This window comes from Solanum lycopersicum, chromosome 10 (assembly GCF_036512215.1).
Source record: "Solanum lycopersicum chromosome 10, SLM_r2.1".
NCBI classification, from domain to species: Eukaryota; Viridiplantae; Streptophyta; class Magnoliopsida; order Solanales; family Solanaceae; genus Solanum; species Solanum lycopersicum.
In genome coordinates this window covers 6,154,419-6,168,394 of record NC_090809.1, presented here as the reverse complement: position 1 = coordinate 6,168,394, position 13,976 = coordinate 6,154,419, and the positions used below count along the sequence as shown (strand labels likewise).

At 37.5% G+C, this 13,976-nt stretch overlaps 1 protein-coding gene across 1 annotated transcript; it reads left to right on the top strand.

Annotated features, from left to right (window-relative positions):
- Positions 1–2,756: 2,756 nt before the first annotated feature.
- On the top strand, positions 2,757–6,078 carry LOC138339154 (uncharacterized). Its single transcript, XM_069290480.1, has 3 exons — positions 2,757–3,281; positions 5,779–5,930; positions 6,009–6,078. The coding sequence occupies exons 1-3, from the start codon at positions 2,757–2,759 to the stop codon at positions 6,076–6,078; spliced, it is 747 nt and encodes a 248-aa protein (XP_069146581.1).
- The last annotated feature ends 7,898 nt before the right edge of the window (positions 6,079–13,976 follow it).

Here is a 13,976-nt window from a genome sequence, read left to right as displayed (position 1 = left end):
CCCTGCATTTGTGATACCGAAACATACAATCTCGTCCGCTCTTCTTATTGGTGTAGGATACTGCACTTTTCACCTACCACCAGACATGACAGCTTTTATGACTGTACCCATTTGTATATGTATGAGAGCACTCTGCCAGGAACCAGATCCCCGCATTTGTGAGGATCATCAAAACACCTAGAATATAACATTTTCCCCCTTTTTGATGATAGCACACAAATATACCTCACACTGAGTTTATCATTTATCTTATTGTCAGCAGTTCCAATAACAAGGATTTGGTTCCTTGTTAGATCGATAAGTTTGTTAAATCATAAAAACTTCATATCAAGTTCAAGCTATCATCTTAACTCAGCTTCGAACTAACACTTACCCTTTTCTGATTTTTCCTAATTAAGTGAAAGATTTATGCTATTAATGATTCCTTCCATTTTTACTTCCTTGGGTGATCAGCTTATTAACAACGAAAGAAACATTGTCCTCTTCATTTAAGGACTGAGAGTTCTGGATTTTTGGTAGCACTACTCGAGTCATGTTTCCTGTTCCTCTTGTTGTTAATTTTCTTCTGAACGACTAGTGTCCTATCAATGTAATTCAAATTTCTATGTGTTAGTTTTCAATTTTGCATTAGTTAGGCAGTTAAAAATCTCAAATGCCTTATGCATTCTGTGTAAAACACACAGGTATGATTCTTTTAACTTCTTTATGTGTTAAATGCTCTGACTACTTAATGTTATCGGTGAGAAGCGAGGCAAGGCAGAGTCACCTATTACTATCTAGTTTTGATCCTCTAATTCCCAATTTTACTCTTCTTTTTTTTCTTTTCTTGAATTTGTGGTTTGAAACCCTTAATCTGATTGAATTTCTCTTCATTAACTAGTTTGTATGTGGTATTTTAGACTTTTGAGATTGGTTATACATTTTGGTCAGTCCAAATAATTTATTCGTGCATTACTTTGCTAATTTTTAGCTATGCTGACTCTTTTTAAAATGAACACAGACACACATCTAAGTCCAGAAAAAAATAGCAACAATTAATTGGACACAGGCAAAGACCAAGATCCAAACCTTAGATATATTCAAAATCCGGACTTTTTCGATCTTTAAGGATATCCAAACATATAATTTCATTGCTATTGATGCTAGAGTGGAAAATCTTAGTTCTAAATTTAAACCGAAACAAATAAACAATGAGGAGATCAAACATGTCTGATCATCACAAAACTCAATCAACAACTTCTAATCAAACACATTGTCAAAATTGGCACAAAAAACTTATTCTGCAAATGCAAATTCAAACAGTGGTTCAAACAAAACAAAAAAAAAATGAAAAAATTGTAATGCCCATGATGATTGAGTTATGATCTTGAACAACACGTTGATGAAGTACCAACTCACTCTAAGCACTAGAACAAAAGAGAGGAAAAAAATATTAATTTCTCAACAAACGACTACAAATGTCATCTTAAATAGTGGGAAGGATCATAAAGAAGTTATAGGCTATACGCAATGGTAACTAGTGTTCAAGGCTTCCTAAATTTTTTCAAAGGGAGATAGAACTATGTGTCAATTTTGAGTATATTTCACCATGTATGTAAACCAAAAAACCCAGAAAAAGAAAATAGCTACAATTAATTAGACACAGGCAAAGACCAAGATCCGAACCTTAGATATGCTCAAAATTTGTACTTTTTCACTCTTTAAGGACATCCAAACATATAATTTCATTACTATTGATGCTAGAGTGGAAAATTCAAATTGAATCAAAGAAACAATGAGAAAATCAAATATGTCTGATCATCACAAAACTCAATCAACAACTACTAATCAAACACATTCTCAAAATTGGCAAAAAAAAACTTATTGTGTAAATGCAAATTTAAACAATGGTTCAAACAAAACAAAATGAAAAAATTGTAATGTCCATGAAGATTGACCTATGATCTTGAACAACACGTTGAAGTACCAACTCACTCTAGCACCAGAACAAAAGAGAGGGGGAAAAAATTAATTTCTCAACAAAAGTAATAACAGATACTATTAAATAAATAGTATTAAATAATATTAGTATTTACTGTGTACTAATCCTAGTCCTATTAGGATTAGTACTCCTTAATCCTAGTCATATTAGGATTAGTACTCCTTCTTATATCTCCTATATATATCTCCCATGTATTCCCTTATTAGGTTAACACTTCAATACAATCAATATTCGTTCATGGTATCAAGAGCCAGAAAACCTAGATCTTCTTTTCTCTAGGTTTTTTTCTCTCTTTAGGGCATCGATCGTTCCCTCTCTTCTCTTGGGCGGCGGCAGCCATGAAAACCGAGGTGGATCCTCTCGATTCACTTCCTTCTGGCGTTAAACTCCTTCTCAGGCATCTTCATGCCTTGATTCCCGAAAAATTATCAGACATAAATTACCCTACATGGAAAATCACTGTTCTTACAGCCCTTGAGGCCAATTACCTTCCCAAATACGTCGATGGAAGCACAGAACCGCCGCCAGCAGTCATCACCGCCACGGACAAATCAGAAAAACCAATCCGGCCCATGCCGCTTGGAAAGCCGTGGATGGCCAGATCCGATCATGTTTGATTGCGGTCATCTCTCCCGCAGTTCAGAAACACGTCCGATCATACACAAATGCTTCAGCCCTGTGGACGGCCCTCGCAACACGCTATGCATCAATTTCCCACTCTCATATTTTTCAATTGCGTGATCGTCTCCACACAATTACAAAAGGCACGAAAACTATGGCGGAGTATTTAGACGAGGTCTCCACCATCATCACAGCCCTCGACACAGTGAACGAAATCATTCCTGAAAAAGATCTCATCATGTGCGTCGTTCGGGGGCTCCCATCAGCTTACTCCTCCATTAAACAGGCGGTTCGCATCAGTCCAATGCCCGTTGACCTGACTACTCTCTCCTCGTGGCTAAAAAGTGAAGAAATAAACGTGGATCTGGAGAGCAAACTTCTTCTCCGAGAAGCCGCTGTTATGGAGCCGGCCACCGCCCTCACCGCAAGCCAGAACTATTGCGGGGGGCGTGGTGGCGGCCAACAGGGGATCCGCGGCGGCTACGGTAGAAATAGCGAAGGCCGCGGGCGCGGCGGTCGGCAGGGCAGTCGTCCGCCGTACGACGGTCAGCAGCACGGCAGCAACAATAGCCTGCACTCCTTCGGCAGCGGCCGGCAGTCATCTTCTAGCGGCGGGCAGGGCACTTACGAGCGGGATCGTCCAACTTGTCAAATCTGTCAGAAAACAGGACACACCGCTGTTCGTTGCTGGTTTCGGTATGAGGAGAGCCGAAATAGTGATAACCGTGCCAATTATGCATCTCAAGCCGACCCTTCCTCTGAATGGCTGTTGGATACTGGGGCCAACATGCACGTTACTTCTGATCTATCCAAGCTTAACGCTACGAATCCATATCATGGCTCCAATGGTATTACTGTTGGCAACGGTGAGGCTCTTAATATTTCTCACACTGGCACGGGTACTATAAAAACCCCCACCGCTACCTTTCACCTAGGTAACCTTACCCACGTCCCTTCTATTAAAACCAATCTCCTTTCAGTTCACCAATTCACAAAAGACAATAATTGCTCACTCTTGTTCACCTCTAATGATTTTCAGATCCTAGACCTACCAAGAGGGTGATTTTTCAGGGCCCCTGTGAGCATGGTCTGTACGTTCTTCCTGGCACAAGTTCGTCCGCCCACCCAGTTTCAGAAAGCGTTCCTGTGGCTCTGGTGGCTCTTTCGGCTGATGGCCACAGTCTGTTGTGGCACAATCGTCCGGGTCACCCGTCTACTCAAATAATAAATTCTTTAATGTCTCAATTAGGTTTTTCTTCCATTCATGTAAACAATTGTGACTCCTGTTCAATTGCTAAATCTCATAAATTACCTTTTACTTTATTTGAGAAGCGTACAACTGCACCTTTTCAACTTATTCATTCTGACCTATGGGGTCCTACTGTTGTTCCTTCATTTGCTGGTTTTCGCTATTGTATTTGTTTTGTGGATGATTTTACAAAATACACTTGGTTGTACCCATTAAAACACAAATCACAGGCATACACCACCTTTGTCACTTTTGAAAAAATGGTCAAAACACAATTCAATTCTCATGTTAAACTTTTTCGAAGTGACAATGGAAAGGAATATGTAAATAAAATCTTTGGCCAGTTTCTGCAATCCCTGTGAATTATACATCAAACCTCCTATCCATACACTCCTGAACAGAATGGGGTGGCTGAGCGTAAGCATCGCCATCTCATTGAAACGGTGGTTACTCTTCTACATCAATCTCATCTCCCTATCTCCTTTTGGGTAGAAGCTCTAGCCACCGCAAACTACCTCATTAATAGAATGCCCAGTCACACCCTCTCCAACAAATCACCCTATCAACTCCTTTACCAAGAACTTCCTAATTATACCAACCTCCGCGTTTTTGGGTGTCTTGCCCACCCTTGGCTACGCCCTCATATTACTCACAAATTACAACCCCGATCCCGTCCTTGTATTTTTTTGGGCTATCATCCTACCTCCAAGGGTTATCGCTGTCTTGACCCACAAACTCATAAAGTCTACATATCTCGTCATGTCAAATTTGTCGAAAATGAGTTTCCCTACGAGTCTATTTCCTCCTCCACAAATACATCATTCATTGGAGTCCTTCCCCTTTTTCCAACATACTCACAGGGTCCCTCACCACCTTCCCTCACACCTCACCCACTACCCAACCACCCCTCATCACCCCTTCGACCGTCACCCACAATACACCCGCAACCACCACCCACACTCACAACCAATCCGAACCACCCCATACCCACAACATCTCCAGCCCGATCCGTTTTGGGTCCTTCCCGACCAACCTCGAATCACCACCGCCCGTGCCACCCCCCAATACTCATCCCATGTTAACCCGTGGCAAAGTCGGTATCTTTAAACCCAAAACCTTTCAGGCTACCATACTACCAAATACACCCCTTCCCGATAGTGAACCAACAACCTACTCTGTTGCCTCAAAAAATGCTTATTGGCGTCATGCTATGGATGACGAGTTTAAGGCTTTGATTGATCAGAAAACTTGGGTTCTTGTACCTAAGCCCCATGGGCGGCACCCAGTGGGCTGTAAATGGGTGTACAAAATTAAACACAATGCAGATGACAGTATTTCCAGGTACAAGGCTTGTTTGGTTGCTAAAGGCTACAATCAGGAGCATGGGCTTGATTACTCCGAGACATTCAGTCCTATTATTCGGCAGGAAACCATTTGCCTGGTACTGTCACTTGCCGTGCGCAACAATTGGCTCATTAATCAGTTGGATGTTTCCAATGCTTTTCTTCATGGCATGCTTGATGAAACTATCTACATGACACAACCACCGGGCTATGTTGATCCCCGCTTCCCTCAACATGTTTGCAAACTCCAGAAGTCATTGTATGGGCTCAAGCAAGCCCCCCGTGTGTGGTACACACGTCTGAAAACGTTCGTCCGGAGACTCGGCTTCATGTGTTGCGTACATAACACGAGTCTGTTTACTCGACATTCAGCACATGGTACAGTCATTCTTCTTGTCTATGTAGATGATATCATTACTACAGGCTCTACTGCAGCTCCCATTCAGGATGTCATTCGAGCTATGCATACTACCTTCAAAATGAAGGACCTTGGCCCGTTACATTATTTTCTGGGAATGGAGGTTTCTCAGACAGGCAGCGGCTTGTTTCTTCATCAGTCAAAATATGCTCGAGATCTGTTGCAGAAAGCTGGACTGGAAAAATGCACCAGTCAACCAACACTGATGGCAGTCTCTTCGTCTACGAATGGAGCCGACACACCCTTTACCGATATCACCCACTTCCGCAGCCTCATTGGGGCTCTCCAGTATCTGGCCATTACCCGTCCTGACATCCAGTTTGCTGTCAACCGAGTTGCTCAGCGCATGCATCAACCAAGTGAACATGATTACCATTGTCTAAAACGCATTCTCAGGTACATTTTTGGCACTCTTGGTCGTGGTTTACTCATTCGACCTGGGGACTTGGAGCTTCGGGATTTCTAAGATTCAGATTGGGCGAATGATAAAAATGACAGAAAATCTACATCGGGGTTTCTCATTTTTTTGGGGCCGAACCTGATCTCCTAGTGTACAAAAAAAAACCCAAGGTCTCTCGGTCCTCGACTGAAGCTGAATACCGCGCCCTTGCTCTTCTTGCTGCTGAGACCATGTGGGTCACATATATTCTTCGCGAACTCCGCGCCACTCACACTGTTCCTGCTCTCTATTGTGACAACAAATACACCATCTGTGTGGCCAAGAATTCCGTCCTACACACCAGAATGAAGCATGTTGATACCGATTGTCTCTTTGTTCGCGATGAAGTTCAGGTCGGCACCATGACTGTGTAGTATGTACCCACTGAAGAACAACCGACTGATATTCTCACCAAGCCTCTCCCGAGCTGACAGCACGATTACCTCAGTTCCAAGCTTCCGTTCGCTTTCGCTCAGCTAATCTTGAGGGGGGGATAATGATAGATAGTATTAAATAATATTAGTATTTATTGTGAACTAATCCTAGTCCTATTAGGATTAGTACTCCTTAATCCTAGTCCTATTAGGATTAGTACTCCTTCCTATATCTCCTATATATATCTCCCATGTATTCCCTTATTAGGTTAACACTTCAATACAATCAATATTCCTTCAAAAAGACTACAAATGTCATCTTAAATAGTGGGAAAGATCCAAAGAAAGTTATAGCCTATACGCAGTGGTAACTAGTGTTCAAGGTTTCCTGAAATTTTTCAAAGGGAGATAGAACTATGTATCAATTGTGAGTGTATTTCACCATGTATTTAAACCAAAAAATTCAAGCAGAGTAGAAAACCATAAAGGTTTTAATCTCCAGAAACTTCAAATACAGAAACTGTTAAATTTCTTAAGATTGTTATTCTTACAATAACTTGTATTTATAAAGTTAATAAACAGAAACAGAAACAGAAATAAGATGAAGCAGAAAATAATGTAGAATACAAGAATTAATCCGAGTCCACAGAAACTACTGTGTGTCCTTAAGAAATTTAATCCCCTCACTGTACCCAAGGTTATGGATTAATTTCTCCCAAGATAAAACGGATTAAACTTGTTAAAGAAATAGCGGTACCTCAAACTTCTTTAACTTCAACGAACTGAAGAACAGCCACAAGTCACACAGACTCAGTCGATTGACACTTTGATTTTATTTTCAGAGAAAAAATAAATGCAGAGAAAGAAAAATTTTCAGTCTTTTTAAGAAATCAAAAATTGACTTCCTTTTATAGCCATTTTCAGCAAGGAACATGTCCGTTCAGTGAAATCTGTTCAGACCCATTTTATCCAGAAAGTTGTGTCTTTTGGAAAAAATAACAACTTTTTGAAAAAATGTGTCTGTTAGGAAAAATAACTACTTTTTGGAAAGTAACGACTTTTCAGAAAAATAACAACTTTTCGGAATGTTACCGTTACCCGCAAATTTATAAGAGATAATATTAACAGGATTTATTTGATTTAAAAAAAACTGATTACATAAATTTTGTCCAAAAAATTTATCAATCAATCACATCATTTGCCAAATCCAAATCCAAATCCAAATCCAAAGAAATGATTTTTCATTTGCACTTTGCAAATGACTTTTCTTTTTTCCTCCAAAGTAGTTCCCTCACTTTTGATATTCTCTCTTTTCTTTTCCCATTCACACTTGCTAAAACCCAACAATCCCCCACATGAATGGGGAAGGCTATTGTTAAAACATATGCATGAAAAAACTTGTGTGTCTTGTAGGTAAAGGTTAATCGCATCTGGATAAGTAGGTTTCCCTTTAAACTTTCCGTAGTGAACATATATCAGATATACTCGGTATATCGGTAGATTTGATATCTTTGAACCGTCGAGCTTTGGTGTATACCTAGACAACATATGTCACACAATCAACCCTTGAACTGTTCTTAATTCTCATTGTTTTGTTCGTTTCAGCCATGAACACATCTTGGATAGTAAGTGCTTAAAGAACTGGCCTTACCGGATTCTCCTTGAAGCGGCTTACACTTCACACTTACATATGTGATTTCTAAATGTGTTATCCCATAGATACACCATTTGATATTCCCTTTATCAAACTTAGAAACCATTAAAAAGTCCTTATGTCTTTATCCTAGTTATTAAACATTGTCTCATCATGATAATGGACCATAAAATAATAATAATAATTTTTTTCCTTTGACAATATTGAACCGTCATCAATGACTTTATTTTATCTCCTTGAACCTAGATCTTGGGATCTCCAGTCTTCTAGGTAGAGTTACCGCCACGATGACTTGTTCTCGACGATAGTCTCATTCCCGTCAATGATTTCTCAACTCCCTCTCTATTTAGGCCTTTTGTAAGTGGATCCGACACATTATCTTTTGACTTCACATAGTCAATTGTGATAATTTCACTAGAGAGTAGTTGTCTCACAGAGTTATGTCTTCGTCTTATGTGACGAGACTTGCCGTTATACATAATGCTTCCAGCCCTTCCTATTGCAGCTTGACTATCACAATGTATGCATATAGGGGCCATTGGTTTGGGCCAAAATGGAATATCTTCTAAGAAATTCCGGAGCCATTCAGCTTCTTCACCTGCCTTGTCTAAAGCAATGAATTCAGACTTCATTGTAGAGCGAGCTATACATGTTTGTTTGGATGATTTCCAAGATATTGCTCCTCCACCAATAGTAAAAACGTATCCACTTGTGAATTTTGTTTCAGTTGACCCAGTAATCCAATTTGCATCACTATATCCTTCAAGAACGGCTAGATATCTGTTGTAATGTAAAGCATAGTTTTGAGTGTCATCTAAGTATCCCAAAACTCTCTTCATTGCCAACCAATGATTATGATTAGGATTACTTGTGTATCGACTCAGTTTACTGATAGCGCAAGCTATGTCTAGTCGTGTACAATTCATGACATACATTAAGCTTCCCAATACGCTAGCATAGTCCAATTGAGACTGACTTTTGCCTTTATTCTTTGCAAGATGAAGATTTACATCAATTGGAGTCTTTGCCCTTTTAAAATTCAAAAATTTGAATTTTTCAAGTATCTTTTGAATATAATGAGTTTGAGACAATGCTAGACCGTTAGGAGTTTTAAGAATTTTAATTCCTAATATCACATCAGCAACTCCTAAATCTTTCATATCAAACTTACTAGCAAGCATACGCTTTGTAGCTTTTATATTAGCAATGTCTTTGCTCATTATAAGCATATCATCTACATATAGGCATAAAATAACTTCCTGATTTGGAGTATCTTTAATGTAAACACATTTATAACATTCATTGATCTTAAATCCATTTGCCAACATGGTTTGGTCAAATTTTGCATGCCATTGTTTTGGTGCTTGTTTTTAGCCCATAAAGTGACTTAATAAGTTTGCACACTTTCTTTTCTTTACCAGGAACTACAAAATTCTCAAGTTGTTCTATGTAAATTTCCTCTTCAAGCTCTCCATTTAAGAAGGCTGTTTTCACATCCATTTGATGAATTTCAAGACCGTATGCTGCAGCTAGTGCAATTAACATCCGAATTGATGTAATCCTAGTCACTGGCGAATATGTGTCAAAATAATCAAGACCTTCTTTTTGTCTAAAACCTTTGACAATAAGTCTTGTTTTATATTTGTCAATAGTTCCATCGTCCTTCATCTTCCTTTTAAAGATCCATTTTGAACCCAAGGGTTTTTCCCTGGAGGAAGATCAACCAACTCCTAAGTATGATTGCTTAAGATTGATTCAATTTCACTATTAACAGCCTCCTTCCAAGAGGATGAGTCGCTAGACAACATTGCTTCCTTGAATGTTTGAGGCTCACTTTCAAGAAGAAATGTTACAAAATCTGATCCAAATGAAGTAGATGTCTTTTGACGTTTACTGCGTCTTGGACTTTCTTCATTTTGTTCATTCTCTTTTGGTTCTTCTCTGGGTTGTTTAGATCCCCCACTAGATGACTCAAGTCTAGTTTTATACGGATAGATATGTTCAAAAAATTTAGCACTATCTGATTCCATTACCATATTATCATGAATATCCGGATGTTCGGACTTATGAACCAAAAATCGACATGCCTTACTATTTGTCGCATATCCAATGAATACACAATCCACAGTCTTAGGTCCTATTTTTACCCTCTTAGGTATAGGAACTTGGACTTTGGCTAGACACCCCCACACTTTGAAATATTTCAAATTGGGTTTTCTACCTTTCCATTTCTCATATGGAATTACATTTGTCTTTGAGTGAGGCACTCTGTTAAGTATCTGATTTGCTATAAGGATAGCTTCCCCCCACAAGTTCTGTGGTAAACCTGAACTTATGATTAATGCATTCATCATTTCTTTTAAAGTTCGATTTTTTCTTTCTGCAATTCCATTAGACCGAGGAGTGTAGGGAGCAGTAGTTTGATGGATTATTCCATTTTCTAAACATATTTCTGCAAATGGAGATTCATATTCTCCACCTCTATCACCTCTGATCATTTTGATCTTTTTATCTAACTGATTTTCAACTTCAGTTTTATATTGCCTAAATGCATCTATTGCTTCATCCTTACTATTTAGCAAATAGACATAACAATATCTAGTGCAATCGTCAATAAATGTTATGAAATATTTTTTCCCACCACGTGATGGTGTTGACTTCATGTCACAAATATCAGTGTGAATCAATTCTAAAGGATTTGAATTCCTTTCAACAGATTTATAAGAATGCTTAGCATACTTAGATTCAACACAAATTTGACATTTTGATTTATTGCACTCAAATTTTGGCAAAATATTTAAGTTTTAATCAGTTTTCGCAAGGTTTTGTTATTAACGTGTCCCAAACGTTCAAGAAGAAGCAAAATCTTTATTCATATCAACTACAATTACATTGAGTTTGAAAAGGTCATCACTAAGGTAGCCTTTTCCTACATACATATCATTTTTGCTTACTACTACTTTATCATAAATAAATACACATTTAAATCCATTCTTGGTCAAAAATGGAATTGAAACTAAATTCTTTCTCAATTCTGGAACATATGAGACCCTATTCAAAGTCACCACCTTGCCTGATGTCATCTTTAATAGGACTTTGCCAGTTCCTTCCACCTTTTCAACAGCGGAGTTTGCCATAAATAATTTTTCATCTGTAAGTGCTGGAGTATATGATGAAAATAATTCTTTGTTGGCACAAACATGGCATGATGCACCAGAATCTATCCACCATTCTCTTGGATTTCCAACCAAGTTACATTCTTAAAGCATTGCACAGAGATCATCCATTTCTCCTTTGGATTCAGCCAAGTTTGCTTGATCTTTCTTTTTCTTGTCCTTCTTAGGACCCCGACATTCATTAGCCCTATGACCATGTTTACCACAATTAAAGCAGTTTCCATTGAATTTCTTCTTAGGAGGATTGCTTTTTGGACCAGATGCTTTCTTTCTTTTCTTTAATTTTGTGAAATCTTTTTCAACAAAATTTACTCCAGATATTGCTGAATTACCACGTGACCTCTTTTCTGCAGCCTTATTATCCTCTTCGATTCTCAACCTTACTATGAAATCTTCAACAGTCATCTCCTTGCGTTTGTGTTTCAAGTAGTTTTTAAAGTCCTTCCACAATGGATGTAACTTTTCAGTAATTGCAGCCACTTGAAAAGCATCATTCACAATCAATCCTAAATTAAAGGTTATGTGATTATTAAGGGAAAACTTAATATTTCTAACATAGGCATTAAATAAATTTATACCTTCAGCAAGGAGATCATGGATTATGACCTGCAATTCTTGAACTTGGGTAACGACAGTCTTACTGTCTATCATCTTATAGTCCAGAAATTTTGCCACAATGAATTTCTTCATTCCGGCATCTTCTGTTTTGTACTTCTTTTCTAAAGCATCCCAGAAATCTTTTGAGGTTTTGGCATTGTTGTACACATTGTACAGATCATCTTGCAGACCACTCAAAATATAATTTTTACACAAAAAATCTGAGTGTGTCCATGCTTCTGTTACCAAGAATCGTTCATCATCCGGAGTTTCATCTGACATAACAGGAACATTCTCATTGATGAACTTCTGCAGACTCAACGTAGTGAGATAGAAGAACATCTTTTGCTGCCATCTCTTAAAGTCGACTTCAGAAAACTTTGCAGGTTTCTCAGCCGGTGCTAAGGCAGCAGTTGAACGATTATGTGCAACCGTTGTTGTTGCAGCACTTACTGTTCCAGCATTTGTTTGACTTGAATTAGTCTTTTTTTTTCTGTCACAAATGGCAGATAAATTAAGTATTTAAAATACTAACAGTAAAGAACAAATCTTTACACAAATTGTTTCTGATTTAACGATAAAGTTTTTTTGTTCTTTTAATCGTTAATCGAATGAATTTTAAAAATTCAAGCAGAGTAGAAAACCATAAAGGTTTTAATCTCCAGAAACCTCAAATACAGAAACTGTTAAATTTCTTAAGATTGTTATTCTTACAATAACTTGTATTTATAAAGTTAATAAACAGAAACAGAAACAGAAATAAGATGAAGCAGAAAATAATATAGAATACAAGAATTAATCCGAGTCCACAGAAACTACTGTGTGTCCTTAAGAAATTTAATCCCTTCACTGTACCCAAGGTTATGGATTAATTTCTCCCAAGATAAAACGGATTAAACTTGTTAAAGAAATAGCGGTACCTCAAACTTCTTTAACTTCAACGAACTGAAGAACAACAACAAGTCACACAGACTCAGTCGATCGACACTTTGATTTTATTTTGAGAGAAAAAATAAATGCAGAGAAAGAAAAATTTTTAGTCTTTTTAAGAAATCAAAAATTGACTTCCTTTTATAGCCATTTTCAGCAAGGAACATGTCCGTTCAGTGAAATCTGTTCAGACCCATTTTATCCAGAAAATAGTGTCTTTTGGAAAAAATAACAACTTTTCGAAAAAAATGTGTCTGTTAGGAAAAATAACTACTTTTTGGAAAGTAACGACTTTTCAGAAAAATAACAACTTTTCGGAATGTTACCGTTACCCGCAAATTTATAAGAGATAATATTAACAGGATTTATTTGATTTAAGAAAAACTGATTAAATAAATTTTGTCCAAAAAATTTATCAATCAATCACATCATTTGCCAAATCCAAATCCAAATCTAAATCCAAAGAAATGACTTTTCATTTGCACTTTGCAAATGACTTTTCATTTTTCCTCCAAAGTAGTTCCCTCACTTTTGATATTCTCTCTTTTCTTTTTCCATTCACACTTGCTAAAACCCAACAATGATAACTTGAATTGTCCAAATAATTGAAAGATCGTGGAAGAAGCTGTTTTGGAAAAGTAAATAATATAATTAGTGAAGATAGCCGTTTTGGAAAAGAAGAATTTATGGGTCGGTTACAATTTATTTAATAATATAATTTATGTAGAAATAATTAGTAAAAAGTATTTTAAAAAAATGAGGAAAAAAGGAAAATTGAAATGCTGGTTTTTTAGCTATGCCACATCAGCTTGCCAATGTTTCTGCTTTATATATATATAGATAGATTTGTTATTTTTAGGTACAAATGTACTATGGTTGTATTTACCACGCATATAAGAGCTTTTTTTATAAGCTAAGCAATGTGTTTCACAAAGATTATAGGCTTGCTAAGAAATCATTCCTACTTAACATGGGTGATTGGACTAAAAAATTCGACCAATTGGTCCCTTACATGATGTGTTGGGTCATTTGGTTCTCAGACAACAGTAGTACACCCAGTAAAATGAAAAATAATGATTGGTATAATACACAAAAGAGAATAGTAGTCTTTCTTAGGAATTATTGTATTCATAACTATATTTTGGTTGATCCTTTTAATCTGATCGAATTGATATTTTTTGGGATTACGGGTCG